General features: G+C 48.0%; 1 protein-coding gene across 1 annotated transcript; it reads left to right on the top strand.

The window, feature by feature from the left end:
* Positions 1–3524: 3524 nt before the first annotated feature.
* On the top strand, positions 3525–10636 carry BRI3BP (BRI3 binding protein). The gene is made up of 3 exons (XM_069871357.1): positions 3525–3707; positions 5724–5826; positions 6460–10636. Exons 1-3 carry the CDS (start codon positions 3525–3527, stop codon positions 6876–6878), a joined length of 705 nt encoding a protein of 234 aa, XP_069727458.1. The 3' UTR covers positions 6879–10636.
* The last annotated feature ends 982 nt before the right edge of the window (positions 10637–11618 follow it).

An 11618-nucleotide genomic window follows, 5' to 3' on the forward strand; every position in this document is an offset into this window, starting at 1 on the left:
CAGAGATGGAAATTCACATAAAGAAGTAGGAACTTCCCCAGATTCACAGAAAGAAGACTGATCAGACTAGAAGCTCAAGGGGGGCCCACAGAGGGAATGCCAACTGGGTGGAAACAACGTTGTAAGTGGAAACAACGCTCTTGACAGTTAATTAAATTACAGTCGCGTTTTTGTGCCACATGGTTCTTTACATGCAAGAAATGCCCCAGAAGTGGCCGCTGTACTGCGTGCTGGGAGCCCGGGCACAACACTGAGGGCCGATATCCAGGAACCTCCTAGGAACCTCCTAGGAACCTCCGAAATACCCATGAGCATTTGCCAACTCATTTTGGAGAAGTATGAGTCAGACTTCAGCATATACACAGCTACTAGCATCTCAGCAAGTTCAATGCCACCTTAAAAGAGAATGAAAGCACCATTTATAAATATATAATGAACCTATATCCTACTGAAATCAAGTAAGATTCTAAGTATCTTCCTGGACCTGGGCCCAACCCTTTCAGGGACGAATATTAATAAATGCTGAAAGGTCTAGGCCACTCTGCTAAATAGGAAAAAGAGTGTTTTGGCCAGACTAAAACTGGGGAGAAAGGCCATCAAAAAGATGTCTATTCTATATGTCTACTTGACTAACCAGCAGCCAGCCTTAGGCTCAGCCACAAGGTTTAAATATCAGGAATGCAAGGAATGAAATTGGAGAAGGGTACCTCCAGTTAATCCAGAGACTGGAAGAGCTCCCAGCTGCACCCCTGACTCTGTTGGAGCTCCCCAGGAAGGGGCAGGTAAAAGCAGAGATCTGTCCTGTAGTTTGCAGAGCAGAGATCCTAACACAATGGTATGTGGATGTGACTGTGGGCCACCTGCACCCTCCCAGGCACAACAAGGAGCTCAGGGGAGAGTGTTGGGATCTCCTGTGCCTTGAAGTAACTGTTGAGCAATTTGGCAAACATTTCGTGCCCCGGCTCATGTCATCAGTTGGCACAGAATGTGCACCACAGACCTACAGATCTGGTCTTATATTGCTGTTATTGTCTTCCTATGTTGTCTAACTCAGGCAATTAATGATGAATCAGAATGTGCTCTGAAGGCAGCAAAGCACTTTTCTATCTCCGGGGGATTCTTTCCTCACTCTGCTAACATCCTGGTTGGGTTTCACTGCCCAGAAGGAGCTGATAACATGGGTTATCAGTTCCTAACCAATCTTCTGTTATCCTGGTTACTCAAGACAGAGCGACATAAAACCTGTGAGAAGAAAGAGTCACACCATTAAGCCTGCTGTATTTTAGCATGTACGTCTGAGTCAGAGTTTCTCAAGGGTAAAGACACAAGAATCCTTCAGAATCCCTCAATCTGAAGTTAACGGTGTACTGAAAAGATAGATGTCATTGTTTGATGTTAGACTTCTATGTTCCCTTTGTCACTTGGCAATTGTGCCTGTGAGTCTCAGAGAGCGATACCCATGCAGGAGAGGCAGCTTGCTCTGCTCTCTCTAAAGATTGTTGTGAGTCTTGAAAGCCTAAATAACTACCTGAATGAATTAAAAGCTCCAAAGGAGAGGAACTGGGGGCCGAGAAAGGATCGTGAGTCATCAATGCGCTCTTGCAGCAAAGCTGCCCAACAGCATTCTGGGCTGCACAAGTAAGAGCACGGCCAGGAGGCTGAGGAATGTGATGCTTCCCCTTGGTCTGGCACTTCCAAGACCATGTATGGAGCGGTGTGCCCAGGTTTGAACTCCACACTACAAGGAGGACATTGATACTGGAGTCAGTCGGACAGCGAGCACAGAGCAGGGCAGGGGGCGGGAGCACAAGGTCCCTGAGAGTGCTTGGAGAAGGCGAAGCCAAGACCTTGCTCTGGGAACAGGGAAAAATTGAGCCAGAACCTTCTCAAAGGTGCAAGCTGACAGCAGGAGGGTCAGATGATCTGAGTCACAGAATCACAGTATGGTCAGGGTTGGAAGGGCCCCCTGGAGCCTCCAACCCTCTTGCTAATGCATTCGAGGGTCACCTCGAGCAGGTCACACAGGAATGTGTCCAGGCAGGGTTTGAGTATCTCAAGAGAAGGAGACTCTACGGCCTCCCTGGGCAGCCTGTTTCAGTACTCCAGCACCCTCACAGGAAAGACTTTTTTTCCCCATGTTCACACAGAACTTCCCATGCTCCAGTCTGAGCCCAACAAAGATGGGGAGGGACTTTTTACAAGGGTGTGTAGTGACAGGACAAGGGGGAATGGCTTTAAATCAGAAGGGGCAGAGTTACATTACACATTAAAAGGAATTCTTCACCATGAGGGTGGGGAGGCCCTGGCCCAGGCTGCCCAGAGCAGTGGGGGCTGCCCTGTCCCTGGGGGTGTCCCAGGCTGTGTTGATGGGGCTGGAGCCCCTGGTCAAGCAAGAGGTGTCCCTGCAGCAGGGGGGTGTGGCTGGGGGGCATCCGAGCTCCTTTCCACCCCAAACCATTCCATGCTTCTACGATCTCGCTTTTAGGCAGTTGCAGGCACGTCAAGGTTTGTTACACAGACCTTTCTGTCTCTGGGCGGGGTGGGGGTGAGGCTGCACCTACATTTCGCTCCATTTAATCAGAGAATCACTAGGTTGGAAAAGATGCCCAGGATCATCGAGTCCAACCATTCCTATCCTGGTAGTCGATATTCTGGAAGGTAGTGAGGCTCCCAAAGGATCTGAACAGGCTGGACTGCTGGGCTGAGACCAACGGGATGAGGTTTAACAAGGCCAAGTGCCAGGTCCTGCACTTGGGGCACAACAACCCTGTGCAGCTACAGACTAGGAGAAGTCTGGCTAGAAAGCTGCCTGGAGGAGAGGGACCTGGGGGTGTTGGTTGACAGCGACTGAACATGAGCCAGCAGGGGCCCAGGTGGCCAAGAAGGCCAATGGCATCTTGGCTTGGATCAGAAACGGCGTGACCAGCAGGTCCAAGGAGGTTCTTCTCCCTCTGGACTCGGCCCTGGTGAGACCGCTCCTCGAATCCTGTGTTCAGTTCTGGGCCCCTCACCACAAGAAGGATGTTGAGGCTCTGGAGCGAGTCCAGAGAAGAGCAACGAAGCTGGTGAGGGGGCTGGAGAACAGGCCTTATGAGGAACGGCTGAGAGAGCTGGGGGTGTTTAGCCTGGAGAAGAGGAGGCTGAGGGGAGACCTCATTGCTCTCTGCAACTGCCTGAAAGGAGGTTGTGGAGAGGAGGGAGCTGGGCTCTTCTCCCAAGGGACAGGGGACAGGACGAGAGGGAATGGCCTCAAGCTCCGCCAGGGGAGGTTTAGGCTGGACATTAGGAAAAAATTTTTCACAGGAAGGGCCATTGGTCCCTGGCAGAGGCTGCCCAGGGAGGGGGTTGAGTCCCCTTCCCTGGAGGGGTTTAAGGGCCGGGTGGACGAGGCGCCGAGGGACACGGTTTGGTGACTGACGGGGATGGTTGGACCCGATGATCCGGTGGGTCGTTTCCCTCGCGGTGACTCGGTGACGGTGACCGGCGGGGGCGCTGTGGGGCTGTGGGGCGGGCTGCGAGCGGCCATGGCGGGGCGGGCGCTGCCGCTGCTGCTGCTGCTGCTGGTTCTGGGCGCGGCGGGGCCGGGGGCGCGGGCGGCGAGGGGCCGCGGCGCCGACAAGCAGAACAGCTTCCGACGAGCCGCCAGCGGCCTCTACCAAGGCGTCAGCGGCGTCTTCGGCGAGGAGAACGTGCGGGCCTTGCAGAAGGTGAGCGCCGGTCCCTGCCCCCTCCGCATCCGCGCGTGTCCCCTTCCCTCTTCTCTTCATGCCCGCGCTTCCTTTCCTTTCCCTTTCTCCTTCATCCCCCTTCCCTTCCCCTCCATGCCTTTCCCCTTCTCCCTCTATGCCCGCCCTTCCCTTCCCCTTCCCTTTCCCCTCCATGCCTGCGCTTCCCTTTCCTTCCCCCTCCCTTTCCCTTTCCTTCCCCCTCCCTTTCCCTTTCCTTCCCCCTCCCTTTACCTTCCCCTTTCCTTTCCCTTCCATGCCCAAGCTTCCCCTTTCCCCTTCCCCCTCCCCTCCATGCCTGCACTTCCTTTCCCTTCCCTTTCGCTTCCATCCCCTTTCCCCTCCATGCCCTTCCCCTTCGCTTTCCCCTCCATCCCCATGCTTCCCTTTCCTTTCCCCTCTCCATGCCCTTCCCCTTTCCTTTCCCCTCCATGCCTTTCCTTCCCCTTTCCTTTCCCCTCTCCATGCCCTTCCCCTTTCCTTTCCCCTCCATGCCTTTCCTTCCCCTTTCCTTTCCCCTCTCCATGCCCTTCCCCTTTCCTTTCCCCTCCATGCCTTTCCTTCCCCTTTCCTTTCCCCTCTCCATGCCCTTCCCCTTTCCTTTCCCCTCCATGCCTTTCCTTCCCCTTTCCTTTCCCCTCTCCATGCCCTTCCCCTTTCCTTTCCCCTCCATGCCCTTCCTTACCCTTTCCTTTCCTCTCCATGCCCTTCCCTGCCCTTCCCTCTCCCCTCCATGCCCTTCCCCTTCCCTTTTCCCTCTGTCCCCGCTCTTCCCGGGCAGTTCGCTGCCCCCCACATCCCTGGGTGCTGGACCTGCGGCGGGAGGGTGGCTTTGGCCAGGGAAACCGTGCTTGGTGCTGGGCACGCTGCAAAAAAAACGCTCATGAATAAATCTCGATATAAAGGTTATTTGAGGTGGGGGAGGCAGCCGCAGGGGTCCTGTGTGCACACAAACTGTGCATCAGAGCAGCATCCTGGGCAGAGGGATGGTACCTGCACATCCCTCCCCTCCACGGGGGGAGAAGGAACAGAATCCAGGAGAGCGACCTGCAAATACCTGAGACAGCTGGGCTTGTTTCTTTGCTCTGAGAACTTCTATCAGAACTCTGATTCTCTGGTTTGCTTTACTGTTCCATTGCGGGCACTAGTGTTTCCTGTAAACTTCACAACAATGGGAAAGCCAATAAAGTGCATTTTTAACTCCTGTCAGCATATAAATCTGCATGCATAAATGTACGTATGCAATCGTAGAATCCTAGAATGGTTTGGGTTGGAAGCGACCTTAAAGCCCATCTAATGCCAACCGCCCTGCCATGGGCAGGAACACCTCCCACCAGTCCAGGCCACTCAAGGCCCATCCAGCCTGCCCTTGAACACCTCCAGGGATGGGGCAACCTGTGCCAGTGCCTCACCACCCTCATTGTGAAGAATCTCCTCCTCATGGCCTGTCTAATTCTGCCCCTCTCCAGTTTAAAGCCATTCCCCCTTGTCCTGTCACTCCATGCCCTTGGAAAAAGTCCCTCCCCAGCTTTCTTGTAGCCCCCTTGAGGTACTGGAAGCTGCTCTAAGGTCTCCCTGGAGCCTTCTCCAGGCTGAGCAACCTCAACTCTCAGCCTGTCCTCATAGCAGAGGTGTTCCATTCCTCTGATCTCCTCCATGGCCTCCTCTGGATCTGTTCAACAGTTCCATCTCCTTCTTACATTGGGGATTCCAGAACTGGACACAAAGCTCCAGGTGGGGGTCTCACAAGAGGGGAGCAAAGGGGAAGAAACACCTAAATACCTAGAATAAGGGCTATTGGAATAAGTAAACCTATGATTTACAGAGTTAAAAAAAAGACGCTTACAGTTATATTTTTTCCCTTGAGGACTTCAGAATAGTTTACAGTTTGTTTTTCATGAATTATAATAGTACTCATGACCAGTCAGTTTCAAAGTGCATTTAAGGAATTGAGGAATTTTTTTTTTTATTATTTTAATTTTCAATTTTATTTCTCAGTTTTTCTCAAGGTTGACAGAGAGGTTTGTGAATGGGGTGGATGTATTAATGGACACATTCTGGAGAATATGGACTGATTTGTTAGATGTTCTTGGAATTGATGGTAAGTGTGATGTCTGTTAACCCTGGAACCATACCAGCCTGTATCGATGTTTACAAGCATAGGCCAAGTGGGAAAATAATTACATTTTATCATGCATTAAGTCTCTATCAGTGGTATCTTTATCTGCTTTACACGGCTTTGATTTTGCTATTAGTACTTTCAAGCAAGAGGACTAAACCCAGCCGTTCCATTACTGTATATGCATCTACAGGACATCTATAACACATCACGGTTGGTTTCTTGTAATGTCATTGAATGAATGAATGTGGCCAGGAATGCTGCAGAGAGATAAAGGACTAGAAGAAGGAAAGGTGCAATCGAGAGCCTGTAGAATATAAGTTTTACAAAGCAGGATCTTTGGCCTCAGTATGAACTTGACCTTGGGCCCCATAGTAGTTTGTCTTTAAAGAACCTCTATTTTAAAAGAATTGATTCAATCGCATCATTGGAGCTGAGCCCGTGATTTCAAAATAGGTCCATCCAGAAATAGATGAACTAACTTTACCCCTTATTTTAGAAAACGCAGTCATGACCCCACTGCATGGTAGCCCTTTGAAGCTGTGCTTGCATTTTTGCCCTTATCACTTTGGCATGCGCTCATTAATGCTCTGTAAATTTTCCTTTGTTTTTCAGCCTCCAACTTGACTCATTATTTCAGCCCAGCGGCAATTGCCAACAACCCGACCCGGGCTCTTCTCCTGATTGGTGCCATTTTACTTGCCTATTGGTTTTTATCTCTCTTCCTTGGATTCTTCTTCTATCTCCTGCACATGCTGTTTGGTCGCTTTTTCTGGATTGCGAGGGTCGCCCTTTTCACTCTCTCATGCATCTACATCCTCCAGAAGTACGAAGGTGACCCGGAACACGCAGTCCTGCCTCTCTGCTTTGTTGTAGCTGTCTACTTCATGACAGGGCCAGTTGGATTTTACTGGAGAAGAAACACCAACAGCAGCCTTGAAGAGAAGATGGACCACCTGGATAGTCAGATCAGACTTCTGAACATACGTCTCGCTAGGGTGATTGAAAACCTGGACAGAGGCAGCGACCAATGAACCAGCCCCCACAGACCACTGTACACCAGCTCTAGAAAATTCCTAAGCACTGTCTCACTCAAAGTTACAAAGCAACAAAACATCACATGGTAAAAAGTGTGCAAAGTTATAACTTTTCATCATGTGCGAGACTAACTTACCTAGATTATACACTCAGCTATTATACTTGTAGGAAACAAAAACCATCTAAACAGTTCAGCTGTATATTCCAAGTTTTATCCAGTACTAGAATTTTCTCAGTAGATAAACGCTTACTTTTACAAGCATTTAAAAACATCTTTTGTAAAGTTTTTATAAAAGCAAATTGAGTAGTCTTTCAAATACTGAAATTGAGCTCAACATATGCAAATTTGACACTTAAAAATTTAAAAAGGAAAAAAAAAAACCTCAAGCTATCAAACAACTTCCATTGAGAAGCAAATGCTGTGGGTCCACTTTTTTTTTTTCCAAGTTGCGAATGTTTTTGGTTTATTGTTGGCTCATTTCATTGCCTTGAAGTTGCCTTTCTTAGAGTATCAGATGAGGAATTTTCTGGTATCCAGGCCAAAAAATTCACATCGCAGCTTTTAATAGGAGGTGGGAAATGAGGGAGAAGGAAGGTTTCATAAATTTGAAGTCCTTAGATGCCAGTCCAGTGTGAGGAACTGAGATGTGCATGTGTGGCATTATTTCACTGCATGTCATCTTGAGAATTTTTATTTGATATATGAAAGGAAATCTGCTTTAATAAATTGACAGAGAGGGAAGAGATATAGCGTGGCAAACTAATTCATATCTGATCTTCACAGTAAAGCATCATCCAAGCGTAAGAGCATAGAATAAAACATGATTTTTAATGTCAGGACCCACATACTTTTTAAAAAAAAGGCAGCAGTTAAAACACCTGCAAATGTATTGTTGCTTAAAGCTTTCTCAGGACCAATAAGCAGCAATAAAGTATCTTCAGGAAGATCTGGATTTTTTCTAAAATTGTAGGAGTTTTATAGGAGCCTTTTGCTTGAAGTGTGTCCTCACTCCATTGGGTTCTGAGGAAAGTGAGTCACCTTATGAGAAGAGGGTATTAAGCAGCTGGATTTCAAAGTGATGTAGGAGCTCTGAAGCAATTCTGTTAATATTTTGAAGGATTCTGTGTATTTATGACCTTAGAATTGTTTGGCTTGTCTGTCGCCAGCTTTGTAAGGTTTGCCGAGATGCATTGAAACGAAAGTCACCTCAGGGAAGAAAGCCTGGTGTGTCGTTTGAGATGGGAACCTGTGGCATTCCAGTATAGAAATGGGGAGGGAGGGGAAGCACGTGTGTGGAGCACAGATGAACAAATGCATATTCCATGATGTCTGAATGAACAAGGAGAGGAAAAGCGCCACAAAAAATGGCCTGTGGTAGGAACTGGCTAAAAAGGAAGGGAGCAAATACAAGCAGGCGATCTGTGTGGTGTTGCTTTGCCTGCAAGTGCCAGCTCTAGCGCTGGCCAGGGCAGCTGAGCACAACTTCAGCTTCTCATTTCGTTAGGTAGAGCGTTTGTTGGCTGCAAAGCTTAGCTGAATGTAACTGTGGGGTGAATTTAATTTTCTCTTTATGCTGAAATTTAATACTCTTCTTAAAATGCGTGTCACTTGCCTAACATCTCTTGGTCTCTATGTGACATCGACTGCAGGGTTACTTTAAAATCCATGTCGATGGCCTTCATTCCAAACTGTGATCGCTGCACTTCAACGCGGTTGAAGTTCATTTGCAGTTGGCACAGCTGTAATCCATTTTAATTTTTTGTGTTGCCTGCGAGTCCCCTGCACCCTATTTACCAAGAAATGGATATTTAGAGTCGTAAAGTAACTGCTTTTCATAACTCAGAATCTTTCCTGTGCACAGATAAGTACTATGGCAACAAGTAGTCCACTCTGTAAAGCTGAAAGTGTAAATTGCAGTATATTCCTTGTTACAGCTCATTTTCCACAGTATTATAGAGTCTTCCCTGTAAATTCAGTTGTCCTGCTGTTGTGCGCAGGGGACTGGGCTAAGACACCAACCTGGGATGAGGAATTGATGAGCAAAGCTTGTCAGGTCTTGATGCTTTTTGCCAAATTTGAGGCCTGAGGACCAAAGCCTGCAAACCTCACTCGTGCAAGCGGCCCTGTCAACTTCAGCAGGGCAACGGGCATGAGTTGGTTTGGCATAGAGTGTATTTTATATAATCCATGTTTAATACTGAAGTGAAAAATACCGAATCGTTTATATATTAAGGGTTGTCTATGTGAGAGATTTCTTTTAAAATACTATATAAAAGTTGATTTGGATTATAGTTTCTCCATGTCTAATAATTTATCTTAGTTTTGTAAAATCAGCACTCGAATGAACACTCTTAATTTTGATCGCCCTGCTGCTTGAAAAGATGTATTTTTATATTTACTTGCATCCCGTGTATAGCAGAATGTTATGTGAAAAGCAGTATATATAAAATTGGATATTTTTAATCAGTATTTTCCCTGCGCTCAGTTTTCACGTTAGTCAAATTCAAAAATAATGATTTTTTTTTTTTAAAGCACAATCTAATCTTCAATATATGTACTCTAAAAATGCTCTGTATTTTTAAACATGCACTGTAGTGAAAGCGCTTTGGGGACATGAATGTGGTATTGTATTTAACCTCTTCCAACTTTTGTAAATACCTTTTAGAAATATTTTCCATACCGAGTCATCGCGTTGATCCATGGAGGCATTTGCTTTTTTATAGAACCCGTTGCGGTGATAGTGGTTACACTGCTTTTGTATTGCTGTTGGCCGGAGTACCTCGTGCGAACGCGTGGGCATACAGGTGTCGCCTCCTCACCTGTGGAAAAACCGAGACACCGAATGTGACAGACTGCCCGAGTCAGTGGTAGAAATGGGAATGAAACCCACATCCTGAGCTCCCGGCCTTCTGCTCTAACCACCAGGTGGCTTGATGAAAGGTGGGTTGCACATCTGCGTGCTCCCCCTACGCTCCTGTGGGGTGGGCACACGCCTTGCTGCCCTCTCCTCCAGAGGCTGCATGAAAACAGCCGTCTTGTGAAAACGTCACCCTGTTCAGCTGTTAAAGATGGACTTCAGACTGTCCAGTATCGAATGCCTGTGGGGGTCTCAAGTGTTTAAAACTTCATACTTTAAGACCTAATATTCAAAACGCATTTCAACGCATTCACTTTTTTTGCAAGACGAACACGGGTCGCGGTTTCTCTGGAAGCGCACCCTCCCCTGTAGATACCTGCCCTGTCATCCTGGGAGCATAATGCTGTTAACAGTGGTGTTGGGTGTCGGAGTACAACGTGTAAAACCTGGTGTAACTCAGTGCTGTACTTCATAGTGCGTCCGCCAAACTGTGGTTTGCTCGTAAAGACTCGTTGCATCGTTACTGTGGAATATAGACCAGAATCACCCTTAGCTCTGCGATGGTGTAGGAGTGTTTCAGTGTGATTTGCCTCATGTACTGATCCGTATTTGGCAGCTAATGACGTAAATGACTAATTCTCTTTGTCTGGGTTGGAAAATAAAAGGTTTCATTGTATCCGCATGTATTTTAAATTCTTGGGTAATTCCATCCAACTGTGATGGCAGCACATTTAAAAACTGATTTTTCCTTTACTCGAATGCTCTTTGCTGTGGTGGAACTCGTTATCGGCACTGCTGTTAGCGACTTGTGTCCTGTTTTGTACCTCAGTCTCCAGACTGTAGCGCTTGAGTTTGTACAACTGTGTTTATGTAAGAAATAATTTGGTCTGAAGAAACGCTCCGTGTGTGCTTTTGACGCGGGATCCACAGGGAACGACTGGGTTCTGCTGACGATGTGGTGAAGTAGTTACGGATCCCTCTTGTAGAGGGATCAGTTATGGAGCTGCACATGCTGTTATTCGTACTATGTGGTGAAGTGGCTGTAGACCGATCTCGCCCATTGGCCGTGGAGTACAATGGTTATGGACGCTGCACCCAGCCACCAGTGCCCTTCCACCCCTCGGTCTGTCTCCTGGGAGGGGGTTTGAGCAGCCCTGTGACAAGCCCAGAGGTAAATGCCAGCGGAGGAGCGGCTCACAGCGGGACCAGCAGGGTGGGTGCTCTGCTCAGCCAGGTCCAAGGCTCCACGCAGGGTGGGTGCTCGGCTTGGCCAGGCCCTGTCACTGAACGTCAGGAAGAAAATATGATCTCCTTAATACCGATGTAGTGCTAAGAAGCAGGTGCTCTTATCACAACGCTCGGTGCAGGGGGGAGCATTCCACCTTGTGTGCATGCCAAACTGCTTGGTTGGTTCTTTTATTGCAATAAAGTACAGATAGTCATTAGAATTTCTAGTATAATCATACATATTAATTAAATTTACCCAGATCTACATCCCCTCCCCCTTGTGCGTCCTCAGTTATTAGAGGCCGGGGTCTTCGAGGGCTGGTCTCCAACTGAACCTCCCTTTGAAGTCTCTGTCTGTGGTTCACAAACCAGGTCGCTTCTCTCTCTGATCGTTGCTGTTTACGGATCTAACCATTTTCTGCTGGTTCCACATCTCTGGCCTCGAGCTGTGCCCAAGGAGGTTCAGATTGGTCATCAGGAAAAACATTTTCTTCACCGAGAGGGTTATTGGGAACTGGCAGAGGCTGCGAGGGAGGAGGTACAGTCACCAGCCCTAGAAGTGTTTAAAGGACGGGTAGATGAGGTGCCTGGGGATCTGGTTTAGTGGCAGAAAGGTACGGCTGGACTCAATGATCTCTGAGATCTTCTCCA

Source organism: Phaenicophaeus curvirostris, chromosome 17 (assembly GCF_032191515.1).
Source record: "Phaenicophaeus curvirostris isolate KB17595 chromosome 17, BPBGC_Pcur_1.0, whole genome shotgun sequence".
Taxonomy (NCBI): Eukaryota; Metazoa; Chordata; class Aves; order Cuculiformes; family Cuculidae; genus Phaenicophaeus; species Phaenicophaeus curvirostris.